We start from the raw sequence: 19,343 nt of genomic DNA on the forward strand, positions 1-19,343 counted from the left end.
AGAGACTTACATAAATTGATGTTAAGTGAAATAAGCAGAATCAGGAGCATACACAGCAACAATTTTTGCAATGGTCAATGTTGAAAAATTACCCATGCATATGTTTTATAAATAAAAAAACTATAATTAGAAAAGACTAATAAATATAAAAAATAAAAATAGAAAAAAACTAATAAAAATAAGAGACAGTTAATTTGATTAAAAAGAAGAGGGTAAAAACTAAATCAATAAAATAGTAAATGAGCAATGTGAAATAATAACAAAACCAGAAGAAATAAAAATAATTAAGTTATTACACAGTTATAAGCTAACAAAACTGAGAATGCAGAAGAATAGAGAAAAGTCTTCAAATATACAAAACATCAAAACTATCAGAAAACCAGAGAAAGAGATTTTAAATAACTCAATCTCAGGAAAAAATAAAATAAAATATCTGTAAATATTAACAAAAACAAAAAACAAAAACCTCTTGGTCTTGATGTATTGATTCATGGAAGAATTTTATTAAACTTTTAAAGAACAAAGAAAGTATCCATATTTCACAAATTATTATCAAAAATTGAAAGTGAAAGTACACTACCAGAATTCTTTTTTGGGAATATAGTCCTTTGCTTGCCATCTAGGGAAGGGGATGGGGAGAAAGAGGGGAAAATCTAAAGCACAAGGCTATGCAAAGATCAATGTTGAAAAATTACTTGTGCGTATGTTTTGAAAATTAAAAAATTTTAAAATTTTTAAAAAGAGAATATAGTCCTAACACCAAAACCAGGGAAAGATAAAACACAAAAGGAAAAACATAGGCCAATATCAATAATCCATTTTGACATTATGAGTTCTTTGAGATTGTCTTAGATCATTGTATTGCTGAGAAAAGTTCATGTACAATATTACTGGCACTGTGTATAATGTTCTCCTAGTTCACTCCACTGTCTTTGCCAAGAAAACCCCAAATAGAATCACCAAGAGTCAGATACTACTGAGTAACAAGAACAATAAATCCTTTAGCAGAAGAAAGTTCCTTGAGGCCAAGAAGTTTGTCTTTTGTTTTTCTTTGTATCCACAGTGCTTACCACAATACTTTGCACGTAATAGTCAAAGAAATAGTCAAATCTCCTGGATGTAGAACTTTAAAGCTCCTAAATAGTAAAGTAGTTCAATGCATTGTTAGTGGAGTTGTGAGTTGGTCCAACTATTTTAAGGAGCAATTTGGAACTATCCCCAAAGGGCTATCAAACTATGCATACCCTTTGACCCAGTAGTGCCATTACTGGATCTGTATCCCAAGGAAATCATTAAAAAGGGAAAAGGACTCACATGTGAAAAAAATGTCTGTAGTGGTCCTTTTTGTTGTGGCAAGGAACTGAAAAGTGACTGAATGCCCATCAGTTGGGAATATAGTACATGTTATAGTTGTGGTACATGAATGTTCTGAAATATTGTTGTATAAGAAACAATCAGAAGGATGATTTCAGAAAGGTCTAAAGAGACTTACATGATGCTAAGTAAAGGAAGTAGATGTTAGAACCCTTACAAAGTGTTAAATCATTAGAGTTGATGGAAACAATGCTTGTGTGCTTAGGATTTACACTTTTGGGAGAATTCACACATTTTAGAGCTCGCACCTTTGAGAGTTCACACATTGGCTCACATATTGGAGTTCACAAGTTCAGGAGATTCACAAGTCAAAAACCCACAATCCCACTCTCTCAAGAAGGAGTCAACCTTTGGGTTCACACTTTTAAGAAATCATATATAAGAAGCCCTTAAAGCTTTAGTCAGTCAGTTCAGTTCGGAAGATTGCCAGGAGTCAGAGTTGAGCTAGAGGCAGAAGCTGGCAGAATCAAAAGACTAGCTAACAAGAACTCTCAGAACCAAGGAAAGCTAACTGGACTATTTTGGAAAAGACAATTTTAAAAAATTGGATTTTAACTCCTGGCTGTATTTGGAGTGATTATTACTTGGAACTGAAACTAAGGCTGCCTCCAGAAAACTTCCCTGAGAAACCTGCTCCCAGAGAACGATCATATATTTTACAAAAGAAGAGACTACCACAAGTAGAACCAAAAGAACATTGTACATAGCAACAAGAAAATTATGTAGTGATCAAATATGATAGATTTGAGTCTTTTCACCAGGAAAGTGATTCAAAGCAATTCCAATAAACTTGTGATGGAAAAAGCCATCCATGTCAAGAGAGAGAACTATGGAAACTGAATGTGAATCAAAGTATAGTTTTCATTTTTTGTTGTTTATTTGCTTTGGGTTTTTTTCTTATTTTTGTGATTATTATTTGTTTGGTTGGTTTTTTTTCTTTTTTTTCACCTTTTGATCTGATTTTTCTTGTGCAGCATGATGAATATGGAAATATGTTTAGAAGAATTGAACATATTTAACCTATATCACATCGCTTGCTGTCTATGGGAAGAAAGGGGAGAAGAAGGAAGAAAAATTTGGAATACAAGGTTTTGCAAAGGTGAATGTTGAAAACTATCTTTGCATGCATTTGGAAAAATTAAAAGCTAAATAAAAATAATCCATATTGACTCAAAAATTTTAAACAAAATCCTGTCAGACTATGCAAGACTTATCCAAGAAATCATTATGACCAACTATGGATTTCAAGGATATTTCAACATTAAGAAAATAATCAACATAATTAATCATACTAAAAACCAAAATATCCAATACCACAATCATTTCAATTGATGAAAACATAGCCTTTAAATAAGGAACTCTTTTATGATGAAAATAAATAAATAATAAGCATAGAGGGACCTTTTTTAATATCAAAAGCATCTATCTAAAACTAAAAGCAAGTATCACATGCATATTTTCAATAAATGTGAAAGTGAAACAAGGATGTCCACTTTCTCCACTATTATTTAATTTGGTGCTGGAAATGCTAGCAACAGCAATAAGAAAAGAGAAAGAAATTAAAGGCATAATAAAGGTAAAGAAGAGATTACAACTAACCCTATTTGCTGATGAGATGATACCATACTTGGAAAATCCTAGGTAATCAGCAAAGATACTCATTGAAACAATTGATAGGTTTGGGAAAGTGACAGGGTACAAAATAAACCTTTAACATTCAACGGCATTTTGGGCAGCTATGTGGCACAGTGGATAGAGTACTACCAGAATCAGGAAGACCTGAATTCAACCCCAGCTTCAGATAGTTGACACTTAGTAGTTGTGTGACCCCAGGGATGTCATTTAATAGTGACTGTCTCCCCTAAAACTAAAAAAAATGCCAGTATTTCTCTATAACCATAATAAAACCAAAAAAATTATAATAGAAGAGGGGAAATCTCATTCCAAATAGCAACAAAATGCGCAAAACATCTGGGGAGCAACCTATCAAAGCACACAAAAGATTTTTATAGATTCAACTACAAAGTTAAGGTACATGAATGTTATGAGATATTATTGTTCTATAAGAAACAACCAACAGGATGCTTTCAGAAAGACCTGGAAAGACATAAATGTGGAAATATATATAGAAGATTTGCACATGTTTAACATATATTGAATTGCATTGTCTAAGGGAGGAGGAGAGGGAGAAAGATTTGGAGTACAGGGTTTTATAGAGATGGATGTTGAAAACCATCTTTACATGTATTTTGAAAATAAAAAACTATTATTTTAAAATTTTTAGTGTACCTAGGACAAGAATGGAAGTGATTGAAATGGAAAAAATTCTTTGTATCAAATTTCTCTGATAAGGATTTGGTATCCAAGATATATAAACAACAAATAAATATGTATATAAAACTACTATCCATTCCCCAATATATATTTTGTCAAAAGAACTCAAAAGAACTGCCAATTATCAACAACCACATCAAAGAATGCTCCAAATCACTAATATAAGAGAAATACAAATGCAAAAACAACCCTGAGATTTCAGCTCACATCCTGCAAATTGGTTAAAATGATTTTTAAAATTTTTAAATACTCAATATTGGAGGGATTATAGGAAGGTACCATAGTAATAATACATTGCTGGTAAAACTGTGAAATAGTACAACTGCTTTAGAAAGCAGTTTGAAATGATTTAAATAAAATTATTACAATATTCAATCAGAGACTCTATTACTAGGCTTATACCCCAAGAAGTCATTGATAAGAAAAAAGTTCCCATATGTGATAGGAAAAAAATTAGCAATAAAGAAGATACTCATTTACTGGGGAATGGCTAAACTAATTATGGGCATCCAAATGTAATAGAATATTACTTGTGCTTTAAACCTGTTTATCCTCTCTTACTAAAACATAAACTCATTGAAGGTAGGTACCATTTTTAATTCAATTTCTTATATTACATAAGGCAACCACAGAGCCTAGTATATAGAAAATGCTTAAGTGCCTTTTTAAGTGAACATGCTATACAAATATGAGATTCAAGGATGATCACTCAATAGCTAGAAGAGACCTCAGAGGCTTTCATTTTCCAGATGAGAAAACAAGTCCAAGGTAGTTAAATGACTTGTCAAAAACAAAACAAGGTAATAAATATTGCAGGTGGAATTTAAAGTACTCTGATTTCAGTGCCAGTGCATCCCACCACACTTATTCCTAATTATTTTTAAAAACATAACATCTCTTTGTGTTAGAAAGCACTAGTGTTCAACCATCAAAGGCTCTTTTATTGGGATAACTAATATTTGTGAGAAATTAATCTTTGATCTTCCTAGGAAACAAAAGAATGTGAAGATTGAAACATTTCTAAAGAAATAAATGACCAAAGATTGCTGATTAAAAATTAAATGTGGGTACCAGATCTAAGGGCTGAAGGTAGAATTTCTCTTTACTTACTTGTAAAAGGAAAGACAGAGAGGAAAAAATAAAATATAATAAAAGGTTTACAGAAAGACAAATCAAGCAGGAAGTCCAGTAGCACTCCCATCTCTCCATGTTTAACTTCTCATGGAAATGAAAAGATATCCTCTATCTGAATCAATCTATGGCAATATCCATATGGATGACCTTTAACCCATACAACCAAAGTCCCTCTAGCCTTCATATGGAAAATTGCTGTGACCAAAAAGTTCATTTTGGCCCTCAGTGGCCACCTAGTCTAACATATAACCCATAAGAAGAATCTCTCTTCACCAGTTAATCAGCAAATATTTATTAAGCATCTCTTTGGAAATACCAGAGATACAAATACAAAAATGATGTAGTTCTCTCTCTCAAATATTTCATACTGGTATGACGTATTCACAGATAAGTTAAAACATGATACAAAATAAATATAGTGTGATTTTAGGGGTAGGGAGAATAACTATGGAAGTCAGGGCATCACAAAGAATGTGGCACTTGATCTGAGTCTTGAAAAAACACACATTTCAGGAGTGGGTGGTGAGAAGGAAACTCATTCTAAACATAGGGACAGAATTTACAGGAGAGGTCCTTAACCTAGGGTATGTGCACTTGTTTTTTGCTATTTTTAACACTTAAGAAATGTATTCCAATATAATTAGGTGCTTTGTTGCCCCATGTGTTTTAATTTTTTTACATTTAAAACCATTTTTCTGAGAAGCAGTCCATAGACTTCACCAGACTGCCAAAGAAAGTTCAGCATGAACCAAAAAAAAAGTTCAGAAGTCTGCTTTTCCTGTTCTACAACATACTAGGATATTTACAACATATTAGGATAAGTAGATATCCAGATTTTTCTGGAAGTAGTTGTGGGGAAGATCCATTTCACTTTGGGGTAGCCCCAACTATCAAGTAGTTTTTATTTATATTATGCTTAAATTTTCCTCTTTATACTTCTACCCATGGCTCCTATTTCTCTCTAACACATCACCATCATTCAAATACTTACACATAATTTAAGTACTATCTTCTTCCTTGAGTTTCTCTTCTCAAGGAAAAATATCCATTACTTCAACCTGTCTTCATAAGGGATGAGCTGAAGGCCTTTCACCATCCTGTTGCCCATTTCTGGAGGCTTATGGCTTATATATGCGGTCCTTTCAGTTCTGGCAGGATGTACCAGAATTTTCATCTGCTAATACTGCCTTTGTAAGCTGAGAATCCCACTTATATACCATGATACAGGATTGGAGGATTTTAATGTAAAAAGAATGATTAATGTGAGGAATGAAAAGAAATATGAAAAGAGAGGTTTCATTGGCTACAGATATACAAATATAAAAATCTAATGACTCCCTCATTTTACAACTAGAAGACTTCTCTTTCTAAGGTCAAATCCAGCCTCAGATACTCACTAGCTATGTGACTCTAGGCAAGTCATTTAGCCTTGTTCACTTTGATTTTCTCATCTAATAAAATGAGCTGGAAAAGAAATGGCAAACCACTACAACATCTTTGTCAAGAAAACTACAAATGGGGTCACAAAGTCAGAGTTGACTGAAATAAGTCAGCAACAACAAGAAAACCAGGCCTAAATGGGTTAAATGATTTGCCCAAAATAACACAAAGAGGGACACCAAACAATGGTATTGACAATTACTATATATTGATTACTTTACTATAAAAAAGGAAAATATATATAGCTAGGAAGCACAGTGAATGGTGTTGATCCCATAGTCAGAAAGACCTGAGTTCAAATCCAATATTAGGCACTTACTAGCTATGTGATTATGTGACCATGAGCAAGTCACTTCATTCATCTACCTCAATTTCATACACTATAAAATGAGAATTAACAGCACCTCCAAAGATTATTGTGAGAATCAAATGAGATAATATTTGTAAAGGACTCAGCACAGCAACCGGTACATAGAAGACGCTTAATAAATGCTTGTCCACCACATGTACAAAAATATTTGTGGCAGCCCTTTTGTAGTGGCAAGAAACTGGAAACTTAGTAAATGCCCATCAGTTGGAGAATGACTGAATAAGTCATGATTATGAATATTATGGAATATTATTGTTCTGTAAGAAATGACCAGCTATATGATTTCAGAGAGGCCTGGGGAGACTTACATGAACTGATGCTAAAGGAAGGGAGTAGAACCAGGAAATAATTGTGCTTTAAACCTGCAACAACAATATTATACAACGATCAATTCTGATGGACGTAGCTCTTTCCAACAATGAGATGATTGAGGCCTGTTCCAATAGTCTCATGATGAAGAGAGCCATCTACACCTAGAGAGAAGACTGTGGAAACTGAGTGTGACCCACAACATAGGATTTTCAGTCTTTTTGTTGTTTTTCACTTGCATTTTGTTTTCTTATTCATTTTTTTTCCTTTTTTGATCTGATCTTTCTTGTACAGCAAGAGAATTGTATAAATATGTTTACATATATTGGATTTAATATATATTTTAACATGTATAACATATATTGAATTGCTTGCCATCTAGGGGAGGGAGTAGGAGGAAGGAGGGGAAAATTTGGAACACAAGGCTATGCAAGGATAAATGTTGAAAAATTATCCATGTATATGTTTTGAAAATCAAAAGCTTTAATAATAAACAAATTAATAAATGCTTGTCCACAAGCAAAAATAACAAAAGGAAATGGGGGAAGAAATCAACGATAAATTGTTTCAAATATCTAGATGATGCTCATTTTTTATTTCAAGTTTAATTGGGTATTAGTACTCATGATCTGACTTCAATTTAGTTCTTTCCTCCAAAGATACAGATTGCAGTCCATCTATGTCTGCCTATTCAGTGTGACTCCTGCCCTGTACTGTATCCAGCTGATTTTTTACAGAACATCAACCCAACACTCTGGAGACCCTTAATACCAGTGGAACACTCTGGCTGTCCTGTCATTCCTCAGATATCATCCAGATAATCAGGCCACCTTCTTTTCAAATCATACATTTTCTCCATGGTTACATGTCACAGCCTATTCACACTTGTCCATGCCTCTACTTCCCTCCCTGTGCTAATTCATTTAAAGTTAAATTTAAGACAAATCCCTTGCTTTAAAAATGAAAGCCCCATCTCTGCAAGAACAACTTCCCATGCCTTGATACCCATTAGCTCTAGTTGCCAAGGACAGCCAAAGACTTACCCAGCTCACCCGACCATCACAATCTACATCCACTTTCCAGAACAGGGAATCCAGGGTTTCATCAGTCACAGATGAAAACGTCTCCTTCATCACCTTTTGAAAACCTTTCATGTCCAAAGCTGAAAATGGGAGATTAATATGGTCAATAAATATTTACTAATCATCTGCTTTCCTGGAAGACACACACTCCAGAATAGTCAAGTAGCCAAGAAAAGCCACCTGCAGCCCAGGGGGCAGTGGTAGAGCACGAAAGATTCTGGGAATCATCAACATCCCCACCCACATTCAGAAGACAAGCTACTCTGCATGAGAAGGTGGCTATTAGAGTTGAGACAGGCAATTTGAGTATAGAAACAGCACTAAGTAGTAAAAGACACTAAGTCCAACTGCAGAGGACCTAGAATCCAGACATAGGCTGTTCTGAGCTGAATGTGTGACCTGGGGCACAGGGCAATGATATATATTTATATAGTACTTAAAGATTTAAGGAGGGTTTTCTGGACAAAAACTCTGTGAGAGTTGCCATCATCACAATCTCTCTGGGCTTTCAATTTTACCTCTACATAAATGATAGTGGGGTAGGAAGAGATAAAGAAAGCAAAGCGAGCCCAAAGTCATAAGCCCTTCTCTTTCAGTCTGGTAAAGTACCATGGACTTCTTAAAATAATGTGTTTTTAAATGTACAAAATAAAATTCATAAGATTTCAAAGAAAACCAAAGGTAAGCAAAATTAAAGATTTTTTTTTTCATTCAAGCTAACAGAACCTCTTAAATATAACCATGAGGTTATATTGGGGAATCTCTAGATCCCAGATTAAGAAACCCTGGCCTAGAGAATCCTAAACAAAGTTGGAATGAACTTCAGAACTTAGTTCACTTCCATTTTATTATAGAAATAAAGACATGGAAGTTCAGAAGAGTTAGATGACATGCCCGAGGTCCTGCAAGTAAACAGTGTCAGAGGTGAACTTTGAGCCCAGGTGATCTCCTGGGCCTGTAGACCACAGTGCCCATTCTCCTGCGCCATCATCTCCAAGGTCTAGCTCTAGAATTCTGTGATTCTAATCCTACTATACAAAGTTGAGTGTTCTGATGTTACATTGTCAGTTCTTTAAGGGAAGAATCTATTTTTGCCTCTTTCTGTATCTCTAGTACAGAGCACATGCCCAGCACATACTAGGTGCTTAATAAATGTTTGTGGAATTGAAATGGAGATGGGGTTTTTGGATGGGACCTGTGAATGCATTGATGTGAATAATTCCCAGTGAGAAAACTCTGTCAAAATAATATCTGCTCTAACCTAGAACAAGAAGATTTTAAGCTACTGGCCCAGGGTAACACGACCAACATGTATCACCAATAAGCCTAAGATGTCTTGCCTCTGCAACTAGCATGTTTATTAAATTAAGGAAAAGTTGATTTCTTTCTCCTCAATTAACCAACCCATCACTAATCCTCCTCTTTCTTATTCCTCTCTATGTATGTCACACACACACACACTGAATCAAAGTAGTTTTACCTCCAGCGGCATCTGCAGTTTTTTCAAACATTTTCTCCAACATTTGTAGTTTTTCCTGGTTAATAATACATGATTCTTTATCTGGCTGAGAGCAGGAAGACTGACGACTTATACTTGTCTCAGATTTAAATCGGTTCTTTCTTGATCTATCTGATTTAGACTAGAAGAGAAAAGGGTTTCATTTTTAAAAGTACAATCAATTTAAAAAGAAATTTAAACAAATCTTACTGGGAAAAGAAATTGAATGCCTCTGGTGTTATAAGTTGATATATAAGAATTAAATCAAAGTCCTTAGAACTGAATGAGTAGAGTTGTGGACTGATACTGGAAAACAATTTGGATCCCCCAATACTAGTAGGTCTGTCCCAAAGAGATCTTTTTAAAGGGGAAAAGGACCAATTTATACAAAAATATTTATAAAAAATCTTTTTGTGGTGACAAAGAATTGGAAATTGATGCCCACCAATTGGGGATGATTGAATAAATTGTGGTATGTGATTGTAACAGATTATTTCAGAAAAACCTGGGCTTACACAAATTGGAAAGTGAAGTGACTAGAACCAGGAGAACACTGTACTTAGTAAGAGCAATACTGTACAATGATCAACTATTCTTAGCTATTCTCAGCAATACAATGATCTAAGATAATTCCAAAGGACTTATGATGAAAAATGCTATCCACTATACTGTAACCTATTTAACATGTAAAGGACTGCTTGCCATCTGGGGGAGGGGGTGGAGGGAGGTAGGGGAAAAATTGGAACAGAAGTGAGCGCAAGGGATAATGCTGTAAAAAATTACCCTGACATGGGTTCTGTCAATAAAAAGTTATTAAAAAAAAAAAAAGAAAAAGAAAAATGCAATCCACCTCCAGAGAAAGAACTGATGGAGTCTGAATGCAGATCAAAGCATGCTATTTTGCACTTTATTTTTTCATGTTTTGAGTTTTATTTTAAGTCTTTGTCTTCTTTTATAACTTGACTAAAACAGAAATATATTTTACATGATTGTACGTCTATAACCTATGTCGAATTGCTCACCATCTCAGAGAGGGAGGGAAAGAATTTGGAATTCAAAATTTTAAAAAATGAATGTTAAAAATTATTTTACATGTAAATAGGAAAAACTATTTTTTAATAAAAAAGAATTGAATGATCAATGAATACAGGTTATCATCTAGTCTGGACCCTTGTCTCCAGTTAGGCATTATTCTCCTTCCTAATCTCTACCTCTTGACTTCTTTCAAAACTTACTTAAAGTGTCGTCTCCTCCAGCAGAATCTTTTCTCCCCAACCTCACTGCTGCCTTCCCAGCAAGACTTTCTACTTAAGTTTACCTCATGCATCTGCTTTGTATGAGTTTCATATATACTTACAGATGTATATGTGGTCTCTAGAAATACACTAGAAATATAAGCTCTTTGGGAACACAGAGCATTTCATTTCTTTATTTGTATCTCCAAAACTTAGACAAGAACCTAGGCTCAATTGATTTGTCATCCCTAGTACTCAGCTGACACAAAAGAGATCCAGAGAAATGACTTGTATAAAGTCATGCTCAGCTAGCATTAAATGCCAAAATTAGAAAAATCAAAAGATTATTTAAATCGGAAGCCACTTTAGAAGTCAATCACTGATCACAACATAGTATTTTCACCTTTTTTGTTGTTTGCTTGTTTTTTTTTTCTTTTCTCATTTTTCTCCTTTTGATCTGATTTTTCTTGTGCAGCATGTTAAATGTGGAAATATGTTTAGAAAAATTGCACATGTTTAACCTATATTGGATTCTTTGCTGTCTGGGTGGGGAAGGAAGGAAGGGAGAAAATTTTGGAACATAACATTTTGCAAAGATGAGTGTTGAAAGCTATCTTTGCATCTATTTTGAAAATAATTTTTTTTAAAGAGGCAAACTTGGAGTGGGGAGAGTCAACCACTGTAATCCTTGTGCAAGACTAATTGACTGATACATTGTTGGTGGAATTGTGAACACATCCAGCCATTCTGGAGAGCAATTTGGAACTATGCTCAAAAAGTTATCAAACTGTGCATACCCTTTGATCTAGCAGTGTTTCTACTGGGCTTATACCCCAAAGAGATACTAAAGAAGGGAAAGGGACCTGTATGTGCCAAAATGTTTGTGGCGGCCCTGTTTGTAGTGGCTAGAAGCTGGAAAATGAATGGATGCCCATCAATTGGAGAATGGTTGAGTAAATTGTGGTATATGAACATTATGGAATATTATTGTTCTGTAAGGAATGACTAGCAGGATGAATACAGAGAGGACTGGAGAGACTTACATGAACTGATGCTAAGTGAAATGAGCAGAACCAGGAGATCATTATATACCTCAACAATGATACTGTTTGAGGATGTATTCTGATGGAAGTGGATCTCTTCGAGAAAAAGAGCTAATTCAGTTTCAATTGATCAAAGATGGGCAGAAGCAGCTACACCCAAAGAAAGAACATTGGGAGATGAATATAAACTGCTTGTATTTTTGGTTTTTTCCCGGATTATTTATACCTTCTGAATTCAATTCTCCCTGTGCAACAAGAAAACTGTTCGGTTCTGCACACGTATATTGTATCCAGGATATATTGTAACCTATTCAACATGTAAAGGATTGTTTGCCATCTGGGGGAGGGGGTGGAGGGAGGGAGGGGAAAAATCGGAACAGAAGTGAATGCAAGGGATAAATGTTGTAAAAAATTACCTTGGCATGAGTTCTATCAATAAAAAGTTATTTTAAAAAGTTATTAAAAAAAATAAAATAAAATGAAGGAGTGACACTTGTTAAATGTTCATATTACTGATGAAATAGTTTACCCAGAATCAAAATTATTTGTTTTTGTTTACTATAGAGATGTTGCTTTACAGACTAATAAAATTTTACTATATTTTTTTAAAAAAAGACTAATTGAATATACTTGAAAATTTGATAAATGTACCTTCTAAACCTTCATTCAATATAAATGTTCAATGGAAAAGAGTCAAATGATTGCAAATTAACTGTAGATTAAAGTCTATATTATTACACTAAGAAGTCAATTCCAAGTTCAAATTTCATAGTAGAGTGGAAAAACACGAGAATTGGGTTCAGATTCTGACTCTGCCACATATGAGCTAAATAAACAAGGGCAAGTTATATAACTTCTCAGATGCTGTTTCCTCTGTTATTAAAATGAGGCTGGAATAGATGATTTCTAAGGTTTCTTTCCAGCTCTAACATTTTATAATTTTGCTTCTTCCTATTGAACTTTTATTCTCCCACTCTGACCTTGCTCAAGCCAGTCCTTCAATTAATCCCCAAAAGACTGTAAGAAGCTCATATCCATCTCCTCTTCTCAGGACTATAGATTTAGAGATAAAAGGCCCTTGGAAAATAATTAGTCCAATCCCCTCTTTTATAGATAGAGGCAATAAAGAGAGTTAGAGTTCCTTTGACACTACCTATGATCTTTTCCATACTGCCATCCTGGCTCTTGATGTTCCCTCTCCTTGTAATTCTCTTCACAATGGCCTTTCCTTACCCAAACCAACACATACTTTAAAAACTGCCCCTCCCCAATAGCTTCAAGATAAGTTCACACTTGAAGGAGAGCAGCTAGTTAAAAAAAAAAAAGAAGAAGAAGAAGAAGAAGAAAAGAAAAGAAAAAGAAAGAAATATGGCACAGAAAAACTCTAAGGTTCATAGTTTTCCAGCTGCTCTTCACACACAAAATTCCACGTTCCATGTCCCCTGTGTCTGGAATGTACTCTCTCCCCACCTCTACCTCAAAAGTCATAGTTTCCTTCCAAGTTTAATTCAATGTTTTGATATCTAAACCAGGGAGAGAGAAAAAAACCTATAGACCAATTTCTGTAATGAATGTTGATGCAAAATTTTCAAATAAAATAAATAGTACCAAATTTAGCTCTAATGCCATTTTTCCTACATCAGGTTTTTTCTGATCCTTTCTTTAAACCCCCAACCCTCACCCAACTGCTAAGATGACTTCCTTACCTTGCAATAGAAGGTATGTTTTCTGGATTTTTCATTTTTAAATGTTTTCTTTGACCTAAAATTAGGAATAAAAAGCAGTTTGACAATGAGTTTCATGTGGAAAGACTGGACAAGAACCTTAAACTCAGTCAATCAAAACATAGGAGAATGAAGCCAGGAGCTACGAATCAGTTCTGTCATGGGCCAGTTAGCCATGTCCTGTTCAAGTACAGAAGCTGAACCCCATGTTCTTGGCAAATCCACTCAAAAAACACACGCCTATAATTACTCTATTAATTTTAGAAAAGAGAGCACTGGACTGAGAGTTAAGATGCCTGGGTTTGAAGCCCTGCTCCAACATTACAAACAATATGACAAGTCTTTGACCCTCAGTTTTCTCATTTAATAATTCCAGAGAGATAACTAGGGGAAAAAAATGAAATGTTCCTTCCTTACAAACATGACCAAGTACTAAATTCAAAATCTTTCTGATCTCCTCTAATTCAGTAATTTCTCCCTCTCTGAGTTCCTTTTTCTCAACATTTAAAAAAAAAAAAAAAGTAAAGTGAAATATATCATTAACTTTTATTCCTGAATCCCACCCCCTCCCCATTGAGATTATAAATGCTTTGAGGTCTAGCATGCTTCTAGGAACTCTTTTAGGAATTACTTTTAGGAATAAACTCTTGGGAAACTTGATCAAATCAGTCTCTGCAGTATCTCCATTTTCCCCTTTTTTTTTAAACAAAATGATTATTGAAATCTTTTGGTTTTTATATCAAAATTTCTCCCACTATTTTTCTGCCTATTCCATTCCAGAGAGTTAATCCATATATTAATAATTAAATCATTGCTTATCATATGTTACATATATTTTCTTTTTATATAAATATATATTTAATATGTAATTTATCATATATAACATTAAATAATTTTTTAAAAAAGAAAACTCAGTAAACTATGATATAAGATTCTCAGCTGACAAGGTAAAGCCAAGATCCATCACTTAGACCCATACATGCACATGCTAATGGCTCAGAGATTTAAGTAATTTGCCAAGTAAAATAGTCGAGTGGGGACATGAACTCAAGGCCTGTGATTCAAATCTCTCCTTTCATTCTTAGAACCTATATGAATTTAGGTAAATCACTTAACTTGCCCCTGACCCATTTCTTCATCTATAAAATGAGAGAGGTTAGAACAGCCTAATTTTGACTACACCAAGCTGCCTGTTGAATTAAATTGATTAAATTCATGTAGAATAAGTTCTTGATGTTCTTGCTAAAAATTGTTTAAATCCTGAGTCAAAAGGTGTTACAACATTGAGTCAGTTGGGGACAGAAAGGACAATCAAGGGAGAAGGATCTAAATTAAGAATTCCAACTCCTACCCACCAAGAAACAGACCCCACTAAGCAAAGTAATGTACACTCTCTAGTGGCCAACATTTATTTCCATTCTGCTTAGCCTGTACTTCAATGACTTTCAAAAACAGTCCATTTTATTACCTTAGCTATAATGACTTCCTTACCTTGCAAGATGAGGTGCTTTCTTTGAATTTTTCATCCTCAGATGTTTTACTTGACCTAAAGTTAAGAATCAAAAGTTGTTTAACAATGAGTTTTGTATGGAAATACTGGGTAAGAAGTTTAAACTCAAATCAATCGGAACATAGTGAGAATGAGACTAGAGTCATGAATTCACCCCTTTAAGGAACCAGTTAGCTATATACTGTTTGAGATAGAGAAGCTGAATTCCATGTTCTTGGAAAAAGAGGCCTATCATAACTCTATTACTTTTTTTTTAATAGTCACAGAGATATTAGAAGAAATATTCCTTCTTTACAAACATTAACAAGTATTGAAATCAAATATATGCTTTTGATAATATTAAAGAGTTTTTCTGCTTCTGTGTTCTTCAAGTTTTCACCATGAATGCTATGTTTTTTAAAAGGCTTTTTCTTGAAGTCTTGAATCAGCTAGGTAGCATTAAAGCACTGGCCTGGAGTCAGAAAGACTTGCGTTCAAATCCAGACTCAGACACTTAGCTTTATAACCTGGGAAAGCTACAACCTCTGTTTGCCTCAGTTCTCTCAAATATAAAATGCAGATACCTCTCAGAATTGTGAAATGAAATAGAAAATAAAATATTTATAAAGCCTTAGGATGGTACCTGGCACAGAAAGGATATGGATATAATTGCTTATTCCCTTCCCCTTTTTACTGAAATAATCATATGGTTCTTGCTTTGTTTTAATAAGTAATTGTGCTAATTGTTTTTCCAATGCTGAATCAACTTGCACTTATTCCCAGAGAATCCAATTTGTCTCAGTAAATGGCTTTCTAGATTCTTAGATTTCTACTGTAGCTTCCTTGTGTGGATTTTAGGTAAATTTTTGTACCAATATTCATTAGTTTGAAGAATATTCATTGTCTTATTTTCTCTCCTTGCTTTGGGCATCAGGACGATATTCTGAATTCAAATCTCACCTTAGACACTAGCTAAAGCTCCAACCCTGTTTGCCTCTATTTCCTCATCTGCAAATTAGAAAAGGAAATAGCAAACTGCTGCAGTACCTTTGCCCTCCCTCCTCCAAAAAAGTCATGAAGAGTCACACATGACTAAAAAGATCAAACAACAAATGTAGGAAAGAATTTGTCTGCAAATTCATCTGGCCTAAGAAGTTTCTTCCTTTAGTAATAGTTCATTTATTTGCTCAAATTCATTTTCTGAGACTGCATTAAGATCTCCATTCTTAGTTTGGTTTTTTGTTGTTATTGTTTTTAATTCAGGTATTTATTTTTGGAAATTCTCATTAACTTCCTTTGAATTCTCAATTTTGTCTTTTTATGTTATGTACTTAAATTTGTTCCACTGCTCAATCTCTCAGTTTTTTAACTAGTACCAAATCATTTTGATAATTGTTTTGTAATATAGTTTAAGATCTTGTACTGCTAGACCTTTTTTTTTTTCCCAATTCCTTTGAATTTTATAGTTTACATTCAATCAAACAAAATTTTCCAATATAAACCTAATTTGGCCAAACTGTATAATCTTTTAAAAATATTATAGCCTATTCATTACATTTTATTTAAAATGTTTACATCAATGGTCATTAGGGATATAGATCTGTAGTTTTCTCTCTCCCGAGTTTAATTATCAAAATTACATTTATTAATTATATGCCTCAACAACGATACTGTTTGAGGATGTATTCCGATGGAAGTGGATCTCTTCGATAAAGAGAGCTAATTCAGTTTCAATTGATCAAGGATGGACAGAAGCAGCTACACCCAAAGAAAGAACACTGGGAAATGAATGTAAACTGTTTGCATTTTTGTTTTTTTCCCGGATTATTTATACCTTCTGAATCCAATTCTCCCTGTGCAACAAGAAAACTGTTCGGTTCTGCACACATATATTGTGTCTAGGATTCAACATGTAAAGGACTGCTTGCCATCTGAGGGAGAGGGTGGAGGGAGGGAGGGGAAAAATCGGAACAGAAGTCAATGCAAGGGATAATGCTGTAAAAAATTACCCTGGCATGGGTTCTATCAATAAAAAGTTATTTAAAAAAAATTTTAATTATATTTATTGTTAAAGAGGGTATGGAAAAATTGAGACACTAATGAACTGTTGGTGGCATCATGATATAGTCCATTTATTCTGGAAAGCAATTTGGAATTATACCCATGGTGCAATCAAATTGTGCATATCTTTTGACGCAGCAATACCACTACTAGGTCTGTATCCCAAAGAGATCATAAAAAAGGGAAAAGGAGTGATGTGCAAAAATATTTATAGCAGCCCATTCCATGATGGCAAAGAATTAGAAAATGAGGGAATGTCTATCAATCAGGGAGTGGCTGAACAAGTTTTGGTATATGAATGTAATGAAATACTATTGGTATAGGAATGTAATGGAATAATATTGTACAGTATAGTAATAAATGAGCAAATTTCAAAAAAATTTGAAAAGACTTGCATAAACTGATACAAAGTGAAATGAGCAGACCAAGAAAACATTATACACAGTATCCATATCATTGTGAGATGATCAATTACTTTTCTCAGCAATATGATACACAATGATCCAAGACAAGTACAAAGGATTCATGATGAAAAATGCTAATCCACATCCAGATAAAGAACTGATGGGCTGTGAATGCAAATTGAAGCATATTTTTTTCACTTTATTTTGTTTTTTTTTCTTTTGATCTATTTCTTTTTTCACAACTATGATTAATGTGATAATTCTTTACATAGTTGCACATATATAACTTATATCAAATTGCCTACCATTTTCAGAAAAGGGGGGACAGAAAAAAAATTTGAAACTCAAAATCTTGTAAAAATGAATTCTAAGTTAGCAAACTTATTATCAAAATATCTATAAAGATGTATAGACTCCTTTAAATGCACATGTTTTTGTGTATACCTGTTTATTTATATTGTGTCCCCATTTAATAAAACAGCTTCTTTGCCTCCACTCTATTTTTATATAGGTGTGTTTTTAAAGTATATTTTAGAAATAAATATTTTCTTCTTTTAAAGAAAAAAATGCTAAAAATTGTCTTGACATATAATTGGGGTGGGGGGAGGAAATAAACTACTCCTCCCAAATTTTTTAAAACAGAGTTATATTATGAAAAGAAGCCCTTTCTTCTTTTCTCAAAAATTTATATATGACTAATTTTGAATGTTTTATAAAATTCACTAGTAAACTTATTTGGTTTTAGTGTTTCCTCCATCTCTTTGGAATTTTATTTATGACTTAAACTTTTTTCTCATACTAGATTTCTTCTGTTAATCTGGGTAGTTTATATATTTTATCTATCAGTTTGGTTGGCATATAGTTGAACAAATATCTTTATTTCTTCAAATGTGAAATCTTTTAATTGTTGAAATGTAGAATATGGGTTTCTTCTTTTTGAAAATCAGATTAGCTATTCTTTATTAGTTTTTTTTTAATTTCAATAGCATTTTTATATTTTAATCTTGTTAATCTCTTGATTTTCAGAATTTTTGCTTTGTCTATTTTAAACTTTTTTACTTGTCTTTCTGGATTTTTTATTGCAAACCCAATTCATTGCTTTATTTTCTTTTATTGATAATGTTTAGATATACCATTAGCTATATTCCCTAAGTTTTTGTATGTTCTATCCCATAAAGCTTTTGTATGCTCATTGTCATTTTTTTTGATGAAGTAAAGTTGTTTCCATTCTTTGATCCACTCTTCTTTAGTATTCAATCTTCAATTAATTTTTATTCTTTTTTTTTCCCAATAGTTTTATTGTATTGTGATCAGTAAGGACACATTATTTCTGCTTTTGGTAAGTAAGGTTCTTATGTCCCAATACATGTTTAATTTTTATGAAGTTTACATGTATGATTGAGAAAGAATATAAATTTGTGTTCCAATTTAGAATTCAAAAAGCTACTATATCTAATTTTTCTAAAGTTCTATTTATATCCTTAAACTTCTTTCTTGTTTAGCTTTTTCTTAGATTCCTCTAGGTCTGAAAGGGATACCTTTCAAGTGAGATCCTACTATTTAACTGTACTTTGACTGTTTACTTTTCCCTACAATATGATTAACCTTCCTTTTAAATATTAATAAGGCATTAGATGGTACAGTGGGTAGCAGAATGAGCCCAGTATCAACAAGACCCTGGTTCAAATTTGGCTGTGTGAGCTTGAGCAAGTCACTGAGCTTCTATTTGCCTTAATAAATTGGAGAAATTAACAGACCAAGTATCTTTGCAAAGAAAACTCCAAATGAGATCACAAAGAATCAGACACAACTAAAGAATTAAATATTAAGATGTTATGCTGTTCAG

General features: G+C 33.5%; 1 protein-coding gene across 1 annotated transcript in view; it reads right to left on the reverse strand.

The window, feature by feature from the left end:
* EFCAB8 (EF-hand calcium binding domain 8) overlaps positions 1-19,343 on the reverse strand; it is a 160,696-nt gene that overhangs the window by 131,211 nt on the left and 10,142 nt on the right. Inside the window, exons 2-5 of the mRNA XM_051979369.1 lie at positions 15,035-15,089; positions 13,526-13,580; positions 9,524-9,683; positions 8,005-8,123 (exon numbers count right to left, since the gene is read on the reverse strand). Coding sequence (XP_051835329.1) covers positions 8,005-8,123; positions 9,524-9,683; positions 13,526-13,580; positions 15,035-15,069 — 369 coding nt within the window. The 5' untranslated portion in view covers positions 15,070-15,089. The remainder of the gene's footprint in view (positions 1-8,004; positions 8,124-9,523; positions 9,684-13,525; positions 13,581-15,034; positions 15,090-19,343) is intronic.

The sequence above is a fragment of the Antechinus flavipes genome, chromosome 2 (genome assembly GCF_016432865.1).
Source record: "Antechinus flavipes isolate AdamAnt ecotype Samford, QLD, Australia chromosome 2, AdamAnt_v2, whole genome shotgun sequence".
Lineage (NCBI taxonomy): Eukaryota > Metazoa > Chordata > Mammalia > Dasyuromorphia > Dasyuridae > Antechinus > Antechinus flavipes.